Below are 25,232 nucleotides of genomic sequence, written 5' to 3' on the forward strand. Positions count from 1 at the left end.
AAATAATAATTGGAGGTCATTTTAATGCCTATATAAAAACGGAGCCAGATTTGATCAAATATGATGGTATTATTGACCAACTTAAAGACTTTGACCACTCTTGTGGTTAGATCGTCTGCCTCGAAAACGGAATGTCATGGGTTCAATCCCAGGCTGAGTCATACCAAAGACTTAGAAAAATTGTACTAAGATTAAAATGTACAAGTGAATCACTTGAAGATTATAAATTTTATAGAGAAGCAGGATTTAGAGTGTGATATTCCACAGCAGATAATATATTTATATTATATACATTAATTTGTAAATATTTAAGAAAATGTCAGGGTAGATTCTGTGCAGTATTTATTGACTATGAAAAAGCCTTTGATAGGATAGAGAGATGTTTACATGTTAAAAATCATTAAGGCAATTTATATTGATGTAAAAGCATATGCTAAGTCTAACAGTCTTATTACTGATGTGTTTAATTGCCCTTTGGGCTTGTACCAAGGTTGTGTTTTATCGCCTTTAGTCTTCTTTATTTTTGAATGATTTGAAACCCTTTTTAGCTGAAGGAAATGGGGGAGTGTCTGTAGATATGTTGGATGCAAGATTCACACCTTTCTCGTTCGGGACCAACTGATTATCATAAGTTTTGTTTTTTACATTTGTCCCTGTCATATCTAATATGAAGGAGGAATGTTAGTTTATGGTTTTAAAAAATGGCTCGACAAATTTAGTTTCCTCCACAACAGGAATAAGACAACCATCAAGTCATCAAGTCAAAACTATGGGTCATCATGAATTTGCCAAAATGCATACAAACAGTTATAGTGTTTAAAAATCGGTACTGGGGACAATATATAGCATCTGGTGATTTTTTTGGCAACATTTTGGGCTTTTTAAACTTGTGTATCAGTCTTGGGTTTGGGGTGGAGAAATTCAAAGTCACCATGAAAGGAAGCCGCAGACTTGGATATTAAATGCTCTGGAATCTATCTATTTTACATAAACTGATCTTTTGTTCACATTGACAAACAGATTTAAAAGCACATTTTTACATCGTAATCTGCTTATGCAGATACCTGGCTTGGGTACTTTGTGGTGTCATAAACATAGATAGTCATGCTACCGGATTAGTACAGTCGATCAAACTCTAAAGGCAATAGCAGGAATGGCTTCAGTGGACCAAATTAAAAAAAAAAAAATTTAACTAAAGAAATATATCCCCCAGCTATGATAAAGATCTTGTTTATCTGTACTCCTTCTAAATGGAAATTCATATCAACATAGTTCTCTCCAGAAGATTTATTATAATGTCTAGCTAGTCCTAAATTAAAATTAGGCCAGTCTCACTTCAATTATGGCCACCATGGCTGTCAGTTTGATTATTGCTACTCATCCTGAATGGAAAAGCTGCAGTGATACTTCTACTAAATAGATGGTAATATTAACATGGACTTTTCATTAGAAAACTTCTCATGATGTCTGTCTTGTCCTAACTGGAAACAATGCCACTTGGACATCCAGTATGACCAGCACAGTAGCTACTGTATCTTGAAAATTTTGGTATTGTTACTCCTCCTAAATTGATTGTCATATCATCATAGGGTTTTCACTAAAAAAAACTATTTACAGTGTCTTGTTGATCTAAATGAAAATGGTGCAGATCTGATACACAACATGGTCACAATGGCACCCATCTTTTGCAAGTCATTTTATTGTTGCATCTCGGGAATGGAAAATCGTATTGACATGGGCTTTTCACAAGAAGACATACTGTCTAGTTGGCCCTAACTTAAAATGGTGTTATGCTGACACATTTTAAGTAGAAATTGTTCAGAATTCTTTATGGCTCAGTAAGTTGCTGGATAGCCACCAATAAAATCTTTTCACTGCAGAATATTATTTCAAATTTTCTATTACTGAATAGCAGCTTTGATTTCATTTTACTGAGGTAAGCAAATAAAATGTCATACTATCTTATATTCAAGGAATAAATGTATTGCTGCTAAATATATGAAAAATAAAGTAAACATTGAAGTTTAATTCAGTTAACTTTATTTGCTTGTGAATGATCTATCCTTGTCATCATTTAGGATTCATGCTTGCACTGTCTTGGAACCTTTGATCATTAACATAGTATCTGATGCCATCACTTGAATATTTTGAGATGAATTCAAATTTCCCAGACTGCATTGCAAATATTTCATTATATTTCCAACATTCATTGCATATCGAATACAATTATTAAATAAGAGGAAAAATGCTGCTTCACATTTATCAAGTGTATACTAGTCTAAAAACTGAATTACATAGAATCAGATCTGTCCAGGTGGTCACCTTTGCATTGTGGTCTTCTGTTCACTGTCCGTTCTATTTTCCCCCTGGCAAATTTCCTGCATAAATGTTTTGTGAATGGTCACATGCTTTCTGTGGTCAGCAGCTAGGTGTTTCTAAACCAAACAGTGTTTTCTTCCTGCCTTAAGCAGTCACTGGAGTGTATCTAAAGTGACAAATCAGTCTATGCAACTAAAATTTTGCTTCATGAGGAAGGCTTTGTTTAGATATTTAATATCATATGAATAAATGTGCAATCATTTCTTATCTTACTTGTGGTCACATTGTCACTTTAACTCAGAAGTGTCAAGATGTTAGATTTGAAAGTGTCAGTTTTTATCATTATGGTAGAGGGTTGAAGCAATTCATTTGCTAGATGGTGGGGAAAATAGTTGTATTATCACAGCAGAAATAATAGTTGCCTTTGTGCCAGTATGATGGGTATAGTATGATTTGATATCTTCATTTATTTGCTGGTGAATTATAGCTGTTACCAATGAGAAAAGGGCATCTTTGATAAGAGGTACGAGTTATAATCCTTTTTATTGGGATCAAGGTCACTCAGTATTAAAAACTTGTTTTTAAAGGCAGGCAAAGTTTCAGTTCAGCCATATACAGCATTTTTTGATTCCCTTTTCATCACAAGCCTCTGATAAAAGCTTTTCATCTTGGTGAGGTGAGCAACTGGCTAATCCAGATATTGTTTGAAGTGTGAACATCTGTTTCCAAGCCTAATTTATACAAGTAGTGAAGTTAGTGTTTTTTCATGGTGTACAAAGCAGACTTAGGTAATTTACTATTTTAAGTCAGTGATTTAATTTATTAGATAATTAAAGTGTGATTTAATTTATAAGATAATTAAAGTGTGATTTAATTTATAAGATAATTAAAATGTGATTTAATTTATAAGATAATTAAAGTGTGCAGGATACAGTAATCTTGCATGGAACATAAAATTGCAACAGAACTTCTTATACAGATATTTTGATATTCTTGTTAATGTAATATCAGTACTGATATTTGGTGCATGTTAATTGTTAAAAAAACAATTTTGAAAGGCAAACCTGTGTAGAGAGGTCACCTGTGTACAAAGTCCAGTTTTGACTTTCCCCATGGGTAAATGCTAATGACAATGCACATCAATTTAAGGTTAGGGTGAATTGCTGCATACAGTCAATTAATGTATGATTGGCAAAATGCTGAATAGTACTTTAGAACAGGCTCAGTTGGTGTATAGCATGGATTATCTGATGATTTTATCAAGCTGTATCAGGGATCATTAGGAATGTGCAGCATGAATAGAAAGCTGCATCAGCATCTTAAGAGTCTGACACAAAACTAATGGGACCAATACTTCTTACTTGCCTGCAGAGAATATTGCTCAGTATATTTTCAGATATTCTTAAAAAAAATTATGACGATGCTTGATTTTTTTAATACCTAGTTTTTCTTTTTTGAAATAAGAATTGCATTTTTAAGCAGGACATGGCATACTGATACTCAAAACATTTTTCCACTATTTTTCATAGTTTAATATCAGTATCCATACAATTACTGTTGGTGTAAGTACTGAATACTGATTTAATACCAGTATCTTGCATTTACTGTTGGTGTAAATACTGAATATTGATATACTACAAGTATCCTTGCAATTACTGTTGGTGTAAATACTGTATATTGATATAATACCAGAATTTTTTATTTACTGATGGTGTAAATACTTTATACTGATGTAATACCAGTATTTTTGCAATTACTGTTGGTGTAAATACTGTATACTGATATAATACCAGTATGTTTGCATTTACTGAATAGTGATATAATAGCAGTATCCTTTCAATTACTGTTGGTGTAGTTATTGCATACTGATATAATACCATTATTCTTGCTTTTACTGTTGGTGTAATATATCCTGATATAATACCAGTATCTTTGCAATTAATATTGGTGTAAATACTGTCTACTGATATAATACCAGTATCCTTGCAATTACTGTTGGTGTTAATACTCACTACTGATACAATACCAGTAACCTTGCAATTACTGTTGGCATTAATACTGTCTACTGATATACTTCCAGTATCCTTGCAATTACTTTTGGTGTTAATACTCTCTACTGATATAATACCAGTATCCTTGCAATTACTGTTGGTGTTAATACTGTATACTGATATAATACCAGTATCCTTGCAATTACTGTTGGTGTTAATACTGTCTACTGATATAAAACAAGTTTGAAAATACTATAAGCATGAGCATTCTCTTTAAAATGAGTACTGAAACATTTGTATTTCAGCCCCTAAAAGCCGTCTGCAGAATCGTCTCTTTTTCCATCTGTCCCACAAATTTAATGATGAGAAGCGTCTGATGGGTTACCATCAGAATCTGCAGGATATAACAGAGGATCAGCTGTCTCTTGCTTCCATCCACTATCTCAGGTCTCATTACCAGGAAGCTATTGATATCTACAAAAGAATTCTGCTGGACAACAGGTAATGCATGCAGTGTATCTGTAACAGCCATATAAGGAAAAATAATAAACTAATTTGGGTTAAGAGAGGTGATCTTTCAAGAGAAGTAATATATATATATATATATATATATATATATATATAGTACGTACATAGCAGCAACAGCTTGGCTGGTGATCTGAGGTAGCTGATATTGGTGTTTGGACCAGTTTAACTGTGATCAGCCAATGCTACAAAATCAGATGGTAGCAAAGCTGACTTTTCGGAAAAGAAAGGTAAATTAAACTTAAGTCTAGAATCTAACTATCTAATTGGTTAAAGTGTTAATCGGACTTAAAATTTACAAACAGATGCATAATGTCTAGATTTAACTGCAGAATTTATGCTTGTGGGATCGGGACCTGGTGGGTTAACTTAAATTCTGTAGGCAACAGAGGGCACTATAATATCAAACCATTAGGTGTAAGACAACCCACTTTCCTTGTTATGAATCATTATTAATTTTTCTCATTTTTGAAATATCTTAACAGTTATGTTTCAGAAAGTAAAGGCAGTTGTGATACCATGTAGTAACTCCATTGTCGATCTCAATCCAGCATAATTGTTACATGAGTCCAGCATATGGGCTACCTAAATATTACATGTTTGTTGTGTGAAACCAGCATGTACGCTTCTTGAGTCAACATTAAGGCTCTCAGTCTTGCAGTTATGAATTCAGTTTTTGATTGTATAATTGAATGATGCCAATACACTAACTAGTTTAGCCAAATTCTTTGAATAAATTATTATTTGTATCTCAGCTTTAATGATTGATATGATAAAAAGAGAGCAATTGGAAATTTGTTAATTAGAAGTGGCAGTTGAAAAAGGAAGGGATGCATTTTTAATTGTCAAATTGTCAAATGCGTACCCAGAGACATGTTGTCATCTGTAATATTTCACCTTTCTTAACGAAGGAGAAAAAAATCATTTTTAGAGCTTACATATTGTAATGCATATTGCCATTTTGGTTATTTTATGATAAGACTAAGGTATTTTATAAAGAGTAGGTTGAATAACATTGCACAGATAATTGTATGATAACAATATCATTCATTTGAAACAGTTATTATTCACTAAAATAATATATTTTGTTTTCCATTTCAGAGATTTTTTGGCCCTTAATGTATATGTGGCTTTGTGTTACTATAAGCTGGACTACTATGATGTGTCACAGGTGAGCAACTAGAACAATTATCCTACTGTCAGACATTCATGCAAACTTATCAACATTTCATAGATTTGGGTCAGATACTTATAAGAACATTTTTAAATAATTGGCTGAAAGCTGTCTCATTTTTTAACTGCATTAGTGCCAGAAAATAAACTTGGATGATTGTTTTGTGCTTACACATTGCCGTGGATTGTACATGTAGCACAAAACTCTTATCCTTTACACTTTTTAATTCCTGAAACATTTTTAATATGTTGATTTTGCAATAATAAATGTTTTCTTTGTTCCTTGCAGTTTGACTTCCTATATTATTATTTATTTTATGCTAGGCCATGAATTGCTGGATTTTCTAAGAGAAATAATCGTGATTATTCACTGGAGTGAATTAAGATAAATGATGTTTCACTGCCCATCGGTAGACATTGATAACTTTATGACCAAGACATTTTGGAACTCTTTAAAAATGCTTACATGGTTTAGTGATAAATATGGTGCCTTGCTTGCAGATGAACCAAATTCAATCCCAGCAATATGCAAATGCTGTTTTTCCTCATTTTTTATTTGTTATGTGCTGTTTTACTTTGAATTGGAAGGAGAATAATGTCACTATGTATATTTTCAGTGTCAATGTACACAAACCACAGCAGAAAATAAACAGTTAACAGCTTACATTATTGGGGGTGGGGATACTGTTAGAAGTCTGTTACTTTAGTCTGTTATTCACATTGCTAGCCAATATGTCTGAGCATGAATCAAAAGAAAGTTTGATTGCTGTTAGTGAATAATCAATATGGGTCATCTTGTAAGTGAAAACCTTGAGTATTTTCATTCATTCTGTGAAATATATCACATTATTCTTTTCCGATTGCCGTAATATCTCATTTTAATCTGGTGTTTGCCACACTGGTATAATGCACAGCATTGTCTCTGAGTGATTTTATTTGACATACATTTTTTATTTTGATATATGGAATCCAAAACTCAAATTGATCATTCATAAAACTTATGAAACTTGTTAAATAGTACAATTTTCCACAAACTGCCAATTGAAGCAACCATGGCCATTTTCATTAAGCTAGAAAACCTCAGATTTCAAGGCAGAGTACCCTCCCCCCCAATTTTCAGGAAAGCAAAAAAAAAAAAAAAAAAGGAAGACATGTATTCTGAATTAGTTTGTTGATGACACATTTGCTGCATTGTATGTATTTTCATTCCTTCTTTTAATTGATGTATATGGTATTTAAATGCCAGGTGTTCACTCATGTAAGTTTCTTTCATGGAAATGGCACTAAAGCATATGGAGTTAAGCATTCATAGTGATCACTCTTGGGTTAGAAATTAATTGTGGATGATTTTATTGTTGCAGTTTATTTTTTGTTCTAGTTTATTTTTATTTTTTTATTGTTGTAGAGGTAAAAAAATTTTTTTTATAAGAATACTGTTTAAACATGACATTTTATTTAGTGAAGAAGTGAATTCTTTCTAGTAAAGTAATTATTTTGTCACAGCAATAATTCACAGGTGATACAACAGAACGTGTAGAAATTTTCTTGGTTAGAAGAAATGAAAATCGAAGACATAATGTAATAATTGGGAGTTCTTTGCTAAAATTGGAAGATATAAAATCAGGAGGTAGATGTGGAGCGATTCCAAAAATCAGGAGTTTTTTTCCCTCCCAGCATGAAAGTTGACAGGTACGGTGTAAGGTTGCTTACATAAAATCAAGCTACAACTCAGCTTTTACGGTATTAGCATAAATTTCAAATCATTATTTCTGAAACTTCATTTTTTTATTTTGGAGATATCATTAAAGTTTAGCGCAATGCTGTCCATGATTCGACTCCAAAGGTTGTGCTTAATTCAGCACATAATCAAACTTACAGTGTATATGCATTGACACCATTATGTAAATACACTCAGTAGCCTAATTGCGAGCATTGAATCGAACCGTATTGTTTGTTCCTTGTGTTGTCATACTGGGATTAAATTATAATGAGTTAGGTATTTACAATTTCAAAGCAAATTAAAAGCATAGTTACCGGTGTATTGATATAAAATGTCCAATGCAATAATTCATAAACAAAAGGGAGCGGTAGTGTTACAGCAACTCGTGATCGCTAAATCCTAGTCATCATTCGATCAGATTATACACAAATCTAAATTAGGCAGAAACTTTAAGAAAACAGAAAATTAAATATTTTACTTAAGATAAGTTTACATGTAATTTTTGTTAAATATAAGTTTGCCTAAATAAACGCATTGAAAACTTACTTCATGCATCTTGAGATGTCTCGGAGTTATCGGTCGGCTTATACACGGGTCATGCACTTTTTAGTGTTTATACCTGTTCTGTTTGTGGGTTGGCTTATACGCGAATGGGCTTATATGCAATTATATACGGTATGTCATGTGATAGGGATATTTTAAATATTGACCTTCAAAATGGTTGCCTTTGCGACATATCCAAAATGTTTCTTGGAACAGTCCAAGGAAGCTGTGGTTGACCCAATGTAATTAGATAATGCATATAATAATTAAGTCATTTAATAAAATTCATATTATTGAACGCTCGTATAATGTGAGATCCTGTAATTATTTACAGGAAGTCTTAGCTGTGTACCTTCAACAATATCCAGACAGTGCTGTAGCCATCAATCTTAAGGCCTGCAACCACTTCAGACTGTACAATGGAAAGGCAGCAGAGGTAAGCAAAGATCTCAGTTGGTAAAGACCTTAGTCCTAATGTAAGACCTGATGCTGATATTTATGTTTTGGGCATCAGGGTCTTACAGCCTAACTAACAGCGCTGTGTAGTGTGTTTTGATGTTGACTAACATCGTAATGAAAGTAAAATTTTCAGGAATATCTCACACAACTGGCAACTAAAATAATGGCGGTTTTCTACAAAGTAAGGTAATAATGTTTTAGTCAGACTTTAGTTACTCTGATGTCTTTTCTCTAATAAATTCAAATTCTCACAAAAGAAATGGACCTGTTTTCAAGTTTCGTTGGCCTATATTTCAGTTGACTGGAAAGAAATGAAAGCTGAGAATGCCGAAATCGGGTTAAGTGGAAATATTATTCTTTAACGAAACAAATAAAAATATAATATGCCTATTGGAACTGCGAAGCAATGTTTCGTTTCGTTCAAGAAACATATCTGCCACATGAACCTACTTAAATATACTTCGGTATACCTCGACTACCATCGCATTGCAACAAATTCAAATGTATGTCAACAGAACATGAAAAGGCATCCATTTGCTAGTGTTATATTTTCATTCCGCCAGGATAAAGACAGCACAGTAGTTATACTAATTACACATAAATTAGTGGAAGAGTATCGATATATGCTGTCAGATGTGTGAGATATTCCTGAAACTTTGACTACTCATTCCGATGTCATGTTGTTGGATGGTATGGAAACAAGTGGAAATAGGGATATTTTTGCACAATGCCTTTATGATGTTTTCATTTTGCAGAGGTAGTTTTAGGTCATCTAAACTAAGTGATCTTTAATGATTCTTCAAATGTAAATGCATGTCAGTTTTATACCTTTGATATTATAATTGTTTGTAATTACTTTTCTCCTGATTTTATGAATTTAATCATTACATATAAATTTATAGAACATATTTTTAATTTATAATAGATTTTTTTTAATGATAAGGATGGAAGTAGATGTTTATTTTAGATAGTGCTAAACTTTTTACAACTTTGTTTCTCCTTCAAAACCATTCCCCAATCACATTACATTAGGAATGTTAACTTGCTACCATGCAAATCCAGCCCTACTAAAAGACAAAAATTGTTTTTCCTGTCTATCTTGTAAAGACAAAAATGGTCTTTAACTATCTCATGTAGACGAAGGACAATAACTCTTTTTTTATTACCTCCCCTGCTATTGCAAGGTACTGCTAGTTTTTAGCTGAGTGATAGGCTAATGAGGAGATGTAGCAGACATTTGGGAGTTTTTTTTGTATTATGATTGCATAAGTATTCTTGAAAAAACATAATTTAGATAACAGTCACTTAATATTCCCAATGTAATGTGATTGGCCAAGCAAAAAAAAAAATACACTAAAGGGTCTTCTCAAAGAGCTCTTAATTATGCTTCCCTTCTTCATATAACATTATTAATTAAACTGAAGTATATGTTTGAAGAAAATGCTATCCTTTTTTATATTTTTGATAACAAATTTGTGAATGTACATGACACAAGATTCATCTTTTTTTCTTGATTTAACTGTGTATTCAGTACACTTCTACATTAGTGGCTGGTTGGTTGTTCAAGAATGATGTTACACATAACAGCAAATTGGGTCTTGGAGGTAATGCAGTTGATAATTTTGGACAAGCAAATTCTTCAATAAATTTAACAAGTTTCTGGAATTTGGCTGATTCAAATTTACCAGGGAAATGGATTTATATTCTGCATTGATTATTCTACTAAAAACAATGATTAATGAACATTTTGAAGATTTCTCCACAATTGACCTTTAATAATCACCACAGTGTCACATTAATAAGATTACATTGATGGGAAAATCCAAAAATGATCTATTTGCCGGTGACTGAGATTTTTGTGAAATGCCATGCATTTATGGACTCTTCCTTTATATATGATACAGACCTCTGGGCAAGCAGTAAAAGTTTGATAACCTAGCAAAGTTTTCAGGTTAAGAGAGCTGCTAGACAATGTTTTTGTTTTGTCCCTTGCTTTTTAAAGTCTTGATATTTTGCACACAATGCACGTAAAGTGTATATACTTGAAGCCTCAAAAGCCAAATATGTTTTACTCCAGTATCCAAATTTGTAACTGCCAAATTCATGTTACAAACCCAGAAATGGGTAATTGTACCAAATATATACTTTATCTACGTTTAATTTGTATTTGAATCCAAATGCATTAAAAGTATTTCCTTTGCTTTACATTAGCATTTCTGCTTCCTTCTCAGTTTTTGTTTACGGTCTTAGAAATGAATTCTGATTTTTTGGTTTTGTCACTTCGAATCATTTCCTTTAAGCTTTGTTTATTTGTAACAGAATGGAAATGAATTTAGTGAAGTTGGGTTTTCTATTTTTGAGAGGATTAAAGGAATAAAACTTTTGCTTTATATCTTATATTATTAAGAGTGTGCTTCAATAAAACACAGGGTTCATATGGTCTTTGAAGGTCTTTGACAGTTTGGGAAAAATGAGGTAGCATTTTCAAGGCCTTGAAAGTTTGGGAAAATTGAGCAAATTTCCCTGAGGTCTTTAAAAGTCTTTGAAAATTGAAATAAATCCAAACATTTTAATTTCTTTCTATAATCACAAATAAAATTGTCCAGGTTGTTAGATTCGGATGTAGCCGAGCTTTCCTGGTTTCTTTCTTTTGATGACCTGTTAAGTTTCATTTCATCATTAAACAGTATTATAGTATTTTGCAAAATGTTAGCAAAAATAGGTCTTGGAAATTTCTGTTTCTGGTCTTTGAAAGTTTGGGAAAAGTCTTTGAATTTATCATTCAGAATTCTGTATGAACCCAGAAACAGCAAATGCATAAAATGCAAAGAGAACATGGAATCTTTGACAAAGAAAAATAAAACAAGCAGCTGCAGTTGCAATTGCAATGTCGGTCTCAACAGGAACAATGTCGTGGCTTGTAAGGTGTGAAATATTGTTTCGCAGTCTTAAAAATTCTAATCCCAGTTTATCTTGTGTATGTTTTTTTTAGACTGGACATTTAGTGGCAACTTGAACATAATCAACTTTCAAGTCCATTCATGGAATACATGAGCATTTCATTGCATTCTCATTTATCTGTGTTTTGCACTTGCATACTCTGTTTTTAACTGACTTGTATAAAGTAGAAGAGAATGGTTATACTCTTTCATTGTCAGCTTTGGCTTTAGTTTCTACATAGATTAAAGCATACACTTATGTACACCCTAACTGACTCTACATTCAATCTTTTGACTCTATGCAGCATTTTTGTGGTGGATTTTTCATAGTATTTACCCTCTGTGGATGTGCCTAAAGGGGCTAATGTTCATGCAAGTGCATTGAATTTAGCTCAGGGCTTTTCTGCCACACCTTTACAAAAAAGGTCATTGTGACCTGTATTTCATATTTTGCTGTCTTAGCTAAAGATTTTTTTGTTGAGCTCATAACCACATTTTTTAAATCTCCTGTATATTACCATATGTCTTCACTTACAAGATGACTCAAGCAGCAAAAACTAAAGATCCTGATCTGGCATAGCATAATGTTTTTGCAGATCAGGGTCTCTGCTGTTTGTTCTACTGATTATTCCCAACAAACTGCACAGACCCAGATCTTCCAGTGCATCATGAGACAGCAAAGCTGGGTCAGTGCAGTTTGCAGTTGGACTCATCTTATAAGTGAGTACATACAGTGCTGTTATACTGGGAATCATGAAACTGGGCAAGAGGATGCTATCTGAGCACTACACCATCACCATAGAAATAGGTTACTGTGACCCATATTTTACATGTGACTGACTTTATTTCTGTTTGATATTTTTACTGTTTATCATTTATTTAATATATTCTTCTTACAGGCAGAATTGAAAAGCTTGCAAGAAATAGCATCACCCTCCTTTATATTTGCCAGAGACCTGATCAAGCATAATCTGGTAAGCACCTTTGCAAAGTTTGCATGTTGACATCAAAATGTATGCATCAATACCTTAAGGTAGAAGAGAAACATAACATTTATAAAGTTAAAGTTTATGGGTCAGTCTAAGGGCATAACATATTTGTGGTAGTTTTAAGCATTGAGACCTAGCTGTTTCTACTGCCTTGTAAACCTGGATCTGGAATTTGTAAAATCACTAGTACAGATGGAGTATTTGAGTAAATTCTCAATGTGAGTCTTAAAAGTTTTATGAATTCAAGACTGGGTGAATGTTTGTTAAATAAAATAAACTGTTACATTACTTTTTAACAAAATGGAAGTCAGCATATAAGCTTTTTATGGAAATTGTATAACAACTGCTGTTGACTTTAACAATACCTATATTTAAACAATCTTGTTTAGCTTGGTGACGTTTTAATTAAATTGTGTTTGAGTAACATGATAATTGAGATTATTAATATAGAAAAGCAAAATCTTCATTTTTTTATAACATAGAATAATATCTCTAGCAATATACCAGTATTTCCCCAAACCATGCCCTTGTACATTTTTTAAAAGTACAGTTTGAATGGGTAAATATCAGCATTGGCAACAACATATTGTAAAGGGTGCATGCAAATAGTTGTCTTTATTGTATACTTTAAGTGTGAAATAAAGAGACTTATTAGTGCAACAATTTTGTTGTTTTTCATTTTGTTTTTCCTTTATTTTCACATGTGAAAAATATATCCCATCATGCTATGTATCTTGATTGTGTGTACCTTCAAAAGTTTTACGGGGGCCCCGAGTGGTCTAAAGCGCTCTCTGTTACGGATCACTGCCATCTCACCTCTGTCTGCGTGGGTTCAAGTCTTGGATTCGGCCAGTGTGGGTATGTGAGAAAGCTTGCCAGTAGTTTCTCGAGGGTCGGTGGTTCTTTCCGGGGATTTCCCGGGTTCTTCCTCCACCATTAATACTGGCCGCCATGCATAGCCTATCATGTGCTGAAAAATGGCGTTAAACCCTACAACAACAACAACAACAAAAGTTTTACCTGCAACAACAACAAAAAAAGAGTACCTTGAGAGCTAGAACAAATAAATAGAAACTGCCTTTCATTTCAGATGGAAATTAATTTTTGATGATGAAATTTGACCAGGCACCATTAGTGTCCTGCTGAAGTTATTTCTCCTTACTTCCTGACATCAACAACAAAAACCTGTTATGAATCACTGTTGAATCGGACATTGTTTTCAGATAGGGTCAAATAGTTTACAAAATGAAAAAATGTAATTTCCTGCAACAGATTATGTGAACCCAATTCTACCACTTTCTTGAGTCGCATATTTATATGATCAGGACATGAAAGTGAGGTGAATTTATGAAAAAGGGGTGGGGGTGAGCATGTTGTGCCACTGAGTTTAATCTTCTAAATTTCAGTTCTGAAGCAAGTTTGGTATATGATAATAAAAAAATTCTTTTCCTACATTAATGCCAGGTATATTTCTTTTGGTACCAAAAGCTATATATTTTAACTTGTGGCTTTGACACTCATTAAAATATCATGTTTTTGGTACGACACAATGAAATATATTGGTATTAATGTAGGAAAAGAAAATATCCTCCATGTAATGTGCTGTGTCCAGACTATTAGGCAAGTCCACTAAGTCATCAGGATACATGATATTGTCTCTTTGGTAATGCAACAAGTTTCTCATTGGTCAAGGTTACCTTTTTTATGAGTGAATGGTAAAGAATTAGGGTTTTGTTCTGCTGTTTTATGATGTGCATATGGTTTGATTTTTAATGATATAGAATTTTATAAGTGTTATTTAAAAAGACCATGTATATCTTAGTTATTGTTAAAAGAATTATTAATTCCCTTTATTTTGATATCTAATTTATGGGTGTAATTTGGGTTTGAGAGTATACAGCATGGCCTTACTTGATATGTACAACTATCAAAAGTCTGCTAATTCTGCTTGACATTTTTCACTTACTGATCTTTAAAGACAAGTTGGAAGAAAATTAGCTGATAACTTTTTGGACTTTTTATATATTTTATGATTCATTTTTTGCACTTTCAGAAGCTGGTATTGCCTACAGTAGCAAAATTCATTTTCGATATTTTAATAACTGCTAAACTTAGCATTCTTTTGACTAGTTCATGTTCATTTTCCATCATATTATCAGATTGATCATTTGGGCATCATGAAACTTAAACACATCATACAGAAGATTGACCTTGCATTTTTTTAAAACTAATCAAACAGGCTTGACCTCATGTTTTTAAAAACATATCATATGGAAGTTTGATGTTTTTTTAAAAGAATTCAAGTATAATTCACTAACTTGGTACACAACAAATACACTGATTTGGTACAGAACAAATGCATAAATTTGGTTCAGAATAAATGCATTATTTGGTACAGAAGATCCAAAATGATCCAAGTTAGGGATCATAATTATAATTGTTTGGAGTTAAGTTAATAATATAGTAATCCAAAGGTTATTCTACCCATTCAGAAAAAATAATAATTCAAACAACAGAAGTTTGGACAATGGACTCTCTGTATAGTTCATAGGAACATGATCAGAATCAGAGTCTAGGAATTGATTGATAGAAGTTTATGACCAATATTATTCTGATAATTGTTTCTGTCTTTAGTCATATTCTTAATTCCCTTTCTCTTCCATTACTCACAATACCTAATGTGTATCATTTGCCCATTCTCATTTACTACTCCCAGTACCTAATGTGTACCATTTGCCCATTCTCTTTCACTACTCTCAGTACCTGATGTGTACCATTTGCCCTTTCTCTTTCACTACCCCCAGTACCTCAGATGTACCATTTGCCCATTCTCTTTCACTACTCCCAGTACCTAATGTGTACCATTTGCCCATTCTCTTTTACTACTCCCAGTATCTAATGTGTACCATTTGCCCATTCTCTTTTACTACTCCCAGTATCTAATGTGTACCATTTGCCCTTTCTCTTTCACTACTCCCAGTACCTAATGTGTACCATTTACCCATTCTCTTTTACTACTCCCAGTATCTAATGTGTACCATTTGCCCTTTCTCTCCCACTCTTCACAATACCTAATGTGTACCATTTGCCCATTCTCTTTCACTACTCCCAGTACCTAATGTGTACCATTTGCCCTTTCTCTCCTACTCTTCATAATACCTAATGTGTACCATTTGCCCATTCTCTCCCACTCTTCACAATACCTAATGTGTACCATTTACTTTTTCTCTTTCACTACTTCCAGTACCTCATGTGCACCATTTGCCCTTTCTCTTTCACTTCTCCCAGTACCTAATGTATTCCATTTGCCCTTTCTCTCCCATTACTCCCAGTACTTGATTTGTACCATATGCCCTTCCTCTCCATTACTCCCAGTACCTTATTTGTACCATTTGCCATTTCTCTTTCACTTCTCCCAGCACCTGATTTGTACCATTTGCCCTTTCCCATTACTCACAGTACTTGATTTGTACCATATGCCCTTCCTCTCCCATTACTCTCCGTACCTTATTTGTACCATTTGCCATTTCTCTTTCACTTCTCCCAGCACCTGATTTGTACCATTTGCCCTTTCTCTCCCACAGCTCCCAGTAACTGATCTGTTCCATTTGCTTTTGGTGTTTGTAAACTACAGATCTAAATATGATGGAATTGGCATAATAATAAACTATATGTATCATGACTTCATAAATTTCAAACTGATCACTTTGCAGGGTGGGTGGTGGGGGACATCACAAGAGTAATGTTTTGGGAATCAAAAGTCACTATTACCAAGTTTGGCATGACTGCAGATTAAACAGAAATTGGCTTTGCCAACTACAGACAGATATCATGTACAAAACAAGTTAGATGTAAATTGTTTGGAAAGAAAGTTACCTTGCTATGGAGTTTATTATTTTCAAACAGTTATGACAATTTTGGGTATTGTTCAGGAAGTTAAGTTTTTGCATTTGTAGTTTTACACCGAAGTACTAACGATACCCAAATTTATATACAACTGCTGGACTACAGACATAATAAAGATCATTCTTTGACATGAAATGCTTTAATCAGAGTTTACTGTCAGTCTTCATTTTCATGTTTTTAGAACTTGCTTTGCGTCAAAATGGAATGCACAATAAGGAATAAAAAATTAATTCAGGTACAGGTGTGGAGGATGTTTTTGACTTAAGAATCTGTCATCTTTCCAGTTTTCTGTCATGATAACTGATTTATCCTTCCACCCACAAACAGTTTAAATACCTACCAGCATTTGTGTATTCTGTTTGTCAATACATGTATTGATGTTATAGTGCAAAGCAAATGTCTGTGCTTTTGTAGTTCTAGTGATTATAGAATTCTCAAAATTTTATAAACACAAATTTAAAGTGTTATGTATATTTGATTTAATTTATATCTGATTTAATTGTTTGTAAATTTTAAAATCTTTTAATTTTTAATTTCATTTTATGTCAAAATAATGTAGTTCTGTTTACTAGGAACTCAATACTTTTTCCAGAAAATAGTTTGACTCTGACTGTTAATTTCGTAAGTACATAAAGCTGACCTAGTTCCTGACCTTAATTCAAAATTAGTAACAGTCACATCAACAATTTTTTTTTAAAATTTATTTTTATTGTGGGAATAAATAAGGTTGAGATTGAGGTTGTGTTGAATACGTGACCCTCGACTTGTAAGTAGTTTTTAGTGAAGTAAACAACTTTTTCTCTTGGAGTAAAATGATTGGTTCTTGTCAGGGCCATGCTGAGAGTACATGATGTAAACTTGATCACGTGACCTTTATCCAGGCATCTGTTTTGCGCAATATTCAAGTTTTGAACTATTGCTTGGAGAGATATCTCTCAGTCGGGCTTCTAAACACTAGGACGTAAAGGTGTTTCTTTTGTTGTGTCATTTTGGGAATTACATTTTAATGTTTATTCAGATTATTTGGATTCTAAAAGATTAATTCGTTTCTCTGGAAATGTTTTGATTGCTCATACAGAATTCTTGAACAAAGACATTTCTTAAAAATTTTATTTGAATTTCTAACACGGATTGTTTCTTCTTGTGCTTCTACAAGGAACTGTAGACCACAACACAATACAGGATACAGCATACATCATCGCCTTCCATCTTGGATTCTTCATTGGGACTCGAACTTGATTTCATTAGAACATTTCAATATTAGGACTTCTAAAATTTTATTCATGGATTATTTTTGGATTTGATTCTTAAAACCATAAGTTCTTATCTTTTCATTTTTACAGTATTTTTCCAGGGAAATAAATTATTTGTTAAATTTTTCAAAGCTTGTTGTTTTCACTCTTTCTTGTGTTACTGTTTATTTGAGCCTAAACACATAATGAAAGCTTGAGACTTTTGACTTATTAAAATGTGGTATCTGGAGAAAAAAATCCTAAAAAATGTTGCTTTTCTCAAGTATTGTTTCCTGTAATCAACAAAGAATCAAACTGACAGTTATTAACTTTGGTTAAAAAGAGTATTTGAATTGAATTGATTTTGTGAAACTCTGCATCCAGTCTTTCATTTTTGTGCATTAAAGTTAAGTTATTTTGGTCCTTGCATTATATCAATCATTATGGCAGTTTTCTTATTGCTTTGTCTTGCCAGGTTGTGTTCCGAGGAGGAGAAGGAGCTCTACAGGTGCTTCCCCCATTGATTGATGTCATTCCTGAGGCCCGGCTGAATCTTGTAATCTACTATCTCAAACAAGGTATATTTGTTCATTACCATATCAATATTTTGCTACCATTCAGTGTCTCAGGCCCTATTTCAGCTATACCCTTGAAAATTAGTATGCAGATTCATATCAGGAAGAGTAAATCGACTAGAGCTGGGTACCATGAACAATTTTGTACTATGGTATACCATGGTATTTATGAACATACCATGACATATATATATGCCAGAATATGCCAGTTATATTTTAGATGAACATTTTAATGTTCAGAGCCAGGGGCCTGACAAGTTTTTAATAAAAAAACATAATTCCATCTGTCAATAGCTGGAAAAATATCTTGCACTGATTTATATCAAAATAGCTGTGTATGATATTGATCACATTATTTGAATTTTTTAAAACTGTAATGAGATTTTAAAAAAGTAAGAATCCAAAAATTACCTCTCCCCAGAATTACCAAATAGTAGATGAATTTCATAAGTATATATTAATATGTTTTATAAGTTTTAATCTAAAAACTGTAACTGAAAGTGGAATGATTTAGCTTACGCTATTATGGAGAACCAAGGCATTGTGCTGACACTAGAGAGCTTGTTGATAAATATAGGAAGTGATGACAGTGAAGCCTTTAATTTACTAGCTACACTATTGATATAATAGAAAGGAAAACTTTGAGTGGGATGCCAACACGCATTTAAGATATTTGTCAAAGAGAGACAGTAAAATTCTGGCAAACATGAAACAACACACTTTGTCATTTATGTGGATTATAGAAATTGCAATATATTCAAACAGAACAACCAGTGCTCTCCTGAAAAATCTTGGGATGATTTGCAACATTACAAAGGAATGCATGTACATCACAAATTAACATATGCTATTAAATAATAAAATAACTTATTAAATAATAAATAAATGACTTTTTCTCTAAATCTGATATTTGTCCAAAAGTTGCACTTGACCCAGATATATGTCACAACATCTCATTTGTACCATATTTAAACAAGGTCATTGTGAACTTATGTTTATGCTTGAGTAACTTTTGTGTTTTCAGTTTTGCATTGGTTTGCCCTCAATATCTTGAATCCCTTGTTACCTATACTTAAGAAATGGTGCATGCTGAGGCATTTGAATTATTGCAACTCAGCTATACCAAACTAGGTCACTTTAACACAATTTTCACACTTAAGCAGCTTTTGTATCTATTCATTTAACCCTCATAATCTTGGACCCAGTTTCACCTGCACATGAAAATAGGTGCGTAGATGCATCTCAAGGAGAGCCAGTCGACTATGCCAAAAGTAGTTAGTTGTGACCTAGTTTTAGGCTTGAGCAACTCATATTTTTCTAATAACCAGTCTGTCTTTTTTGACAACTTGAAGTGTGCCCCAGTTGGCATGGGAATATATGTCTAAATGTAACCACCTTATTGTAATAGAAGCTCTGGAGTCTTAATTTAAATTTGGCAAATAAAATTTGAATGGTGGGATCATGTTAATGCATTACTAACCCCCTAAAGTTTATTGATACATTGCCAAGACATGAATAACAGTGATACTTCAATAGCACTTTTCTGGATGATATTCGTAGATGTGCCTGTGTAGAAGTCAGGATCATTTTGCATGTATGGGTTTGGTTAATAAATATCTTATACATAAACACTCACATATGTCTTTCTTTGTGTAATGCTTATCAAACAAGAGGTTGTGAGTTCGAGCATCCAAAATTTTTAAACCATTTTATATATTTTATTTTTAACTTGCTAATCCCAATTTTTTAAAAAAAAAAATAACTTTTTTTTGTTCCCATTTCTTATGATGAACAAGTATAATATTGAAAGATTTAGTGACATTTCAGTGTGACTTACTAGGAGCATATTTATTGCATGTTTCTAATTAGCAAACAGGGTAAGATGAGAGTTTCTCTTCCAGTCTGGTTTAAGGTAATGCAGATCCATCTTGTCATGTTTTCATTATCCTCATGTACTCTAGTTCTGGTAACATTCTTCACATGTATAAGTATATTTTTCACTCTTACGAATGACTTTAATTGAGTATTACAACTTCTGCTGTAGATGATGTAACTGAAGCATACAATTTAATCAAAGACCTGGAACCAACAACCCCACAGGAATATATTTTGAAAGGAGTGGTTAATGCTGCACTTGGACAGGACCAAGGCTCAGTAAGTAAACTGTTTGAGGGATAGTTGGGGCAGGATGTACTCCATAAGGAAAACTTTTTAAAACATTGTGGTGGTTCTTGTACACAAGTTCCCTTAGGCATACTTTTGCAGCACCCTGAACAAAAGCTTATTGAGGCTGGAAAGGGTAGTGGAAACATCTTTGCTTTGCACCTCTATAGTTGTGAGTTTGATCCCTGGTACAATTTTATTCAAGGATAAGAGATCACCTATCTAAATCTGATAGTTTCCTCAGTGTTCTCTTGTTTTCTCCAATTCAAAATGGATTCTGAAATCAAGAACTTGCTGTGTAAGTTGCTGGAACTTTTGTAAGTTTGATGCAGAATTGGTACGGTTAGGATTTAGATAATTGTAAAGGTGTTGAGAGCCAAGATACAGTATGATTTTCTTTTGATATAATAGTAATCAGCTATTCATGTGATATAATAGTAATCAGCTGTTGATGTTTTGATAGAATTAATGTATTGTTATTTCTCAGTTGAAGAATTTTGTTGTCATTGGAAACCTCTGTAACATTATTTCAACCTATTTTATAACCTGCATCTTGCAATTTATATGATTATTGGTATAAGCAATTAAAAAATGTTAAAAGTTGTCATTCAGCACACAAGAAATAAACATGGTTCAAGTTAAGTGTATTGTTACTATCTATTAAATTTGGTAGGAGGAGTTTATGTGGTTTGCACTTGGGGTAAGGAAGCAGCCTATTGATTTTGGGGTCAAAAGGTCCAAGGCCAGGGTCATTGTGACTGGAAAAAATGGGTGTAGAATAACTGTTTGTTTTAGAGTAATTTTCTAGACAAAACATTTTTGGATGGTTTACACTTATGTTGATAAAGAAACCTGTAGATTCCATGGTTTAAAGTTCAGAGATGATGGTCATGGTAAATCTGATAAGAAAAAAAAGGTTTCTGCACTTTAGATTCAGCAGAAAACTGCATGCCTTGACCAAAGGTTGATATTATTGAGACCTGTTGGTCAGTAATCTCCCATGTCAGCCATACCACACTGGTGCCTACATAGACGATTATTAAAGATGTGTGTAATGTGATATGCATGGTACTCTTCATCTTTTTTATTTTTCAAAAATGGCTTCTGTACCTAAGAAACTAAAAATTGTCGAAATATTACCATTTTGCCTCATGGATTATTGTTATTCTATGTTGCATTTATCTTAAAAATGGTCTCGACTTTCAAATGACTCAGCACTAGAAAAAACTAAGGTATTTTGGTGCCATCATGGCAGCCAACTAATTGCAATTGTGCCACAGGATTTGGAGTGCATGGATGCAAAAGTCAGCCTTTATATCATAGTGCATGAGCATAAATTATAAACAGAGCAACATTATAGTGAGATCATAGGTCATAATTGAAATGAACATCAGAGCATGCTGTGAAAACTTCATTCCGTGCTAAAACATGGCTGTGCACAGTAGTTTTGTTTTTTATGCTAAAGATTATAGCACGATGGCTGAACATTATTGTAGGTGTCTGGAAGCCAATTGCTATATGGAATGATTAGAAAGGGATTTTAAAAAGCACATAACAGCGAAATTTTTAAACTATAATTATTCTTTAAAAAATGCTGATGTTAGTAGTAAGTGACTTATACTTTAGAAATTAAGGTATTAACGAATACCTTAACATGTGCACATTTGACATTGATCATTTGTGATTTTTGTTTTTCTCATAGTTGATGACCTTCAATCTAAAGAGCATGCCAGTACTTTAAAATATCATTGACGAACACTTTTATTCTTTGCAGAGAGAACACTTGAAGATTGCTCAGCAGTATTTTCAGTTGGTTGGAGGTTCTGCTAGTGAATGTGGTAAGTTAAAACTCATATAGAACAGCGCAATGTGGTAAGTTAAAACTCACATATAGAACAGTGCAATGTGGTAAGTTAAAACTCACATATAGAACAGTGCAAGTTAAGAATAAAGTGTTTTTTTTAGGCTAACTGTTGGTTTGTAATGCTTAACCTCATTCAATGAAAATATCCTAGAAACCTCCTTGAAAATTACTTGTCATAAAATGTCCCAGAATTTGATATTTAAAAGCTAAACTTAATATATTTTTAGAGAAAATAAGTTATTTTTTACACTGCAACTTTGCAGTGAATGATTTTTCAACTGCAGTATTGTGTGTTGAATCAAAGTATCAGACTTTAAAAATATCTTCTGAAATTTGTCATTTCTCCTAAAAATCTCCCAAAAATAAACTGGAAAATAAAAATCATTTTGGTGCAGGAACTCTGAAATGAATATCGAGATATTTGAATCGGCATACATTTTGCAAATGTTTGAATAAAAATTTTGTATTTGAATATTTGCTTTTCTGCCAAGCGAAAGTAAATCCTAAAACCAAAGAGAGCAGGTTTATAAAAGATGTGATTTCTAAAAGTAAACTCATTTAGTATGTATAATATCAATGTCCTCACCTGACAGCTACTTCTAAAGTGATCATAAACTACATTTTGTTGTTTATTTATATATAAAAACACAGTCACAGTTCCTAAAATAACAATACTGCATGATGAGAGTTGATCTTCCATAAAATTAGTTAACAGTTTAAGAATCTTTACTGCCATTTTTAATCAGATCATAAATGAAAATGGCATTAAATTTGGTAAAGTGCCTTTTCAGTAATTTAATTGCATTTATGTGCTTGATTGCTTGTGAGTATCTGGAAACACAATATAAACAAGGCTGATTAAAACTGCATACTAATCATGTTTTGATTGGGAAGCAAGTCCATCAAAGGTTACTTCCCACTGCCCACAGTGTATGAAGGTTTTCTCTGTTTTGTGTTTATGTCAATGTAGACTGTATAAAATTTTGATTCTATAATGATTTTGTAAGATAGAAAAAACTTGCATGCATTGTATAGGTTAGAATAACTGTTAATAGCTAGTATTTAATTGTTCTCAAATTTCAGCAGGGGATATTTGATATCCTTATTCTGTCCAATCATTGGATTATCAGTCTCTGTCATTACATTTCCTAAACTGCAATGTTGTTGTTGTTGTTGTAGGGTTTAATGCCATTTTTCAGCACACGATAGGCTATACATGGTGGCCAGTATTAATGGTGGAGGAAGAACCCGGGAAAACCCCGGAAAGAACCACCGACCCACGAGAAGCTACTGGCAAGCTTTCTCACATACCCACATTAGCCGAATCAGAGACTCGAACCCATGCAGACAGAGGTGAGATGGCAGTGATCCGTAACGGAGAGCGCTTTAGACCACTCGGCCACTCGGGGCCCCAACTGCAATGTTAAAATTCATGATACTTTGCACCTCTGATCCCTCTGTAGGAGGGGGTGGTCATTATTAGCTTCTGCTTTGGGGGTCTCTGGGTGGATATCAAACATCAGATATGCAAACATTTTAATTACAATGACTTTTTCAAATATATTTCAATCAAACTTTATATATGCAATCATGACAGGATGATGAAGCATTTTTTTTTCTCCATTATATCCCCAGGGGCTGGGCATGAGTTAGAGTGTGAAGGGAGGCAGTGGGGGTAAGGATGGGGCATTCAGTCTGTGCAGCAAAAACCATGGGGATCAGTGATAGCAAGCCATTGTTTAAATTTCTACAATGTTTTTCCTTGAGAATGAAATAAATTACTTCAAGTTGGCAACTGCTTGTAATTACTAATATATATTATATACATGGTATCTACACTGTATCATTGATATAGTACAAGATGTATACATTTTTCATTAAAAGAAAATGAGGCTTGCAGAGTTACATTTGAATAAAGAATGTATACAGTGAGTGGTAAATGAAAGATACAGGGTATATCCTATACATATTTTATTTATATCACATAAAAATGCACATACTTGCATATCCAAAGCAGTAAGATTGTCTACCGATAACTTCTGTATGGATGGAATAAATGAACTCTGCACATCCCTGCCCAGTGTGTCCACTACAAAATATAATTCTTTTTACCTTATGTGGTTAATCTCAATCTTTACAAATTGATAGGTTGTTTCTTTATATTTTTAACTACTATTTTCATTCATATTGATTAAAAATTATAAAACACTCTAAGATTCATTAAGAAAGATTGTTTAAATAAAGAAAGTAGAGCACTACAAAGACAGCAGTGCTAGGCTAGCTACTGGAACACTGAATGTTCAACCATTCACTTACTAGCGAGTGGGGACCACTCTGATGGCCTAGTGGTTAGAGCATCCACCTGGGATGCAGGAAGTCGTGGGTTTGATACCAAAGACTTACAAGAATGGTATTAACAGCTGCCTCGCTTGGCGCTCAGCATTAAGAGGTTAGTGTTAGGATTGGTTGGCCTGGTGTCAGGATAATGTGACTGGGTGGGACATCATGCTACATATCTGTGGCCTGATGCCTCAGTACTAGACACCGCTATAAGCTGCCACACTGCAGACATCATAGCAATATGACTGAAAAATTGTTAAAGCTACATTAAAAATCCAAATCACACACACACACACTGGCGAGTGGGAAATAAACTATGCGAATGATGAACCAACAAGAGGCATGTTTAAGTCATTTAGAAAATAGGGATTATTAATATTTTTCTTGTTATTTTCTTTCTTTGCTAATGATTAGTCTGTAGAAATTCGTCACTGGTATAGTGGGTATAGAAGCAATAGCCTACTGTTTAAAACCCATGTTTTTTTTTTAATGTG

At 33.3% G+C, this 25,232-nt stretch overlaps 1 protein-coding gene across 2 annotated transcripts in view; it reads left to right on the forward strand.

Annotated features, from left to right (window-relative positions):
• LOC149802719 (intraflagellar transport protein 56-like) overlaps positions 1-25,232 on the forward strand; it is a 60,581-nt gene that overhangs the window by 12,005 nt on the left and 23,344 nt on the right. For both annotated transcript variants that reach the window (XM_089952129.1, XM_089952130.1), the window contains exons 5-11: positions 4,616-4,811; positions 5,937-6,006; positions 8,606-8,707; positions 12,569-12,643; positions 18,272-18,374; positions 20,416-20,525; positions 22,309-22,372. In XM_089952129.1, coding sequence (XP_089808255.1) covers positions 4,616-4,811; positions 5,937-6,006; positions 8,606-8,707; positions 12,569-12,643; positions 18,272-18,374; positions 20,416-20,525; positions 22,309-22,372 — 720 coding nt within the window. The remainder of the gene's footprint in view (positions 1-4,615; positions 4,812-5,936; positions 6,007-8,605; positions 8,708-12,568; positions 12,644-18,271; positions 18,375-20,415; positions 20,526-22,308; positions 22,373-25,232) is intronic.

Source organism: Sinohyriopsis cumingii, chromosome 3 (genome assembly GCF_028554795.1).
Source record: "Sinohyriopsis cumingii isolate HCF-2022 chromosome 3, ASM2855479v2, whole genome shotgun sequence".
Taxonomy (NCBI): domain Eukaryota; kingdom Metazoa; phylum Mollusca; class Bivalvia; order Unionida; family Unionidae; genus Sinohyriopsis; species Sinohyriopsis cumingii.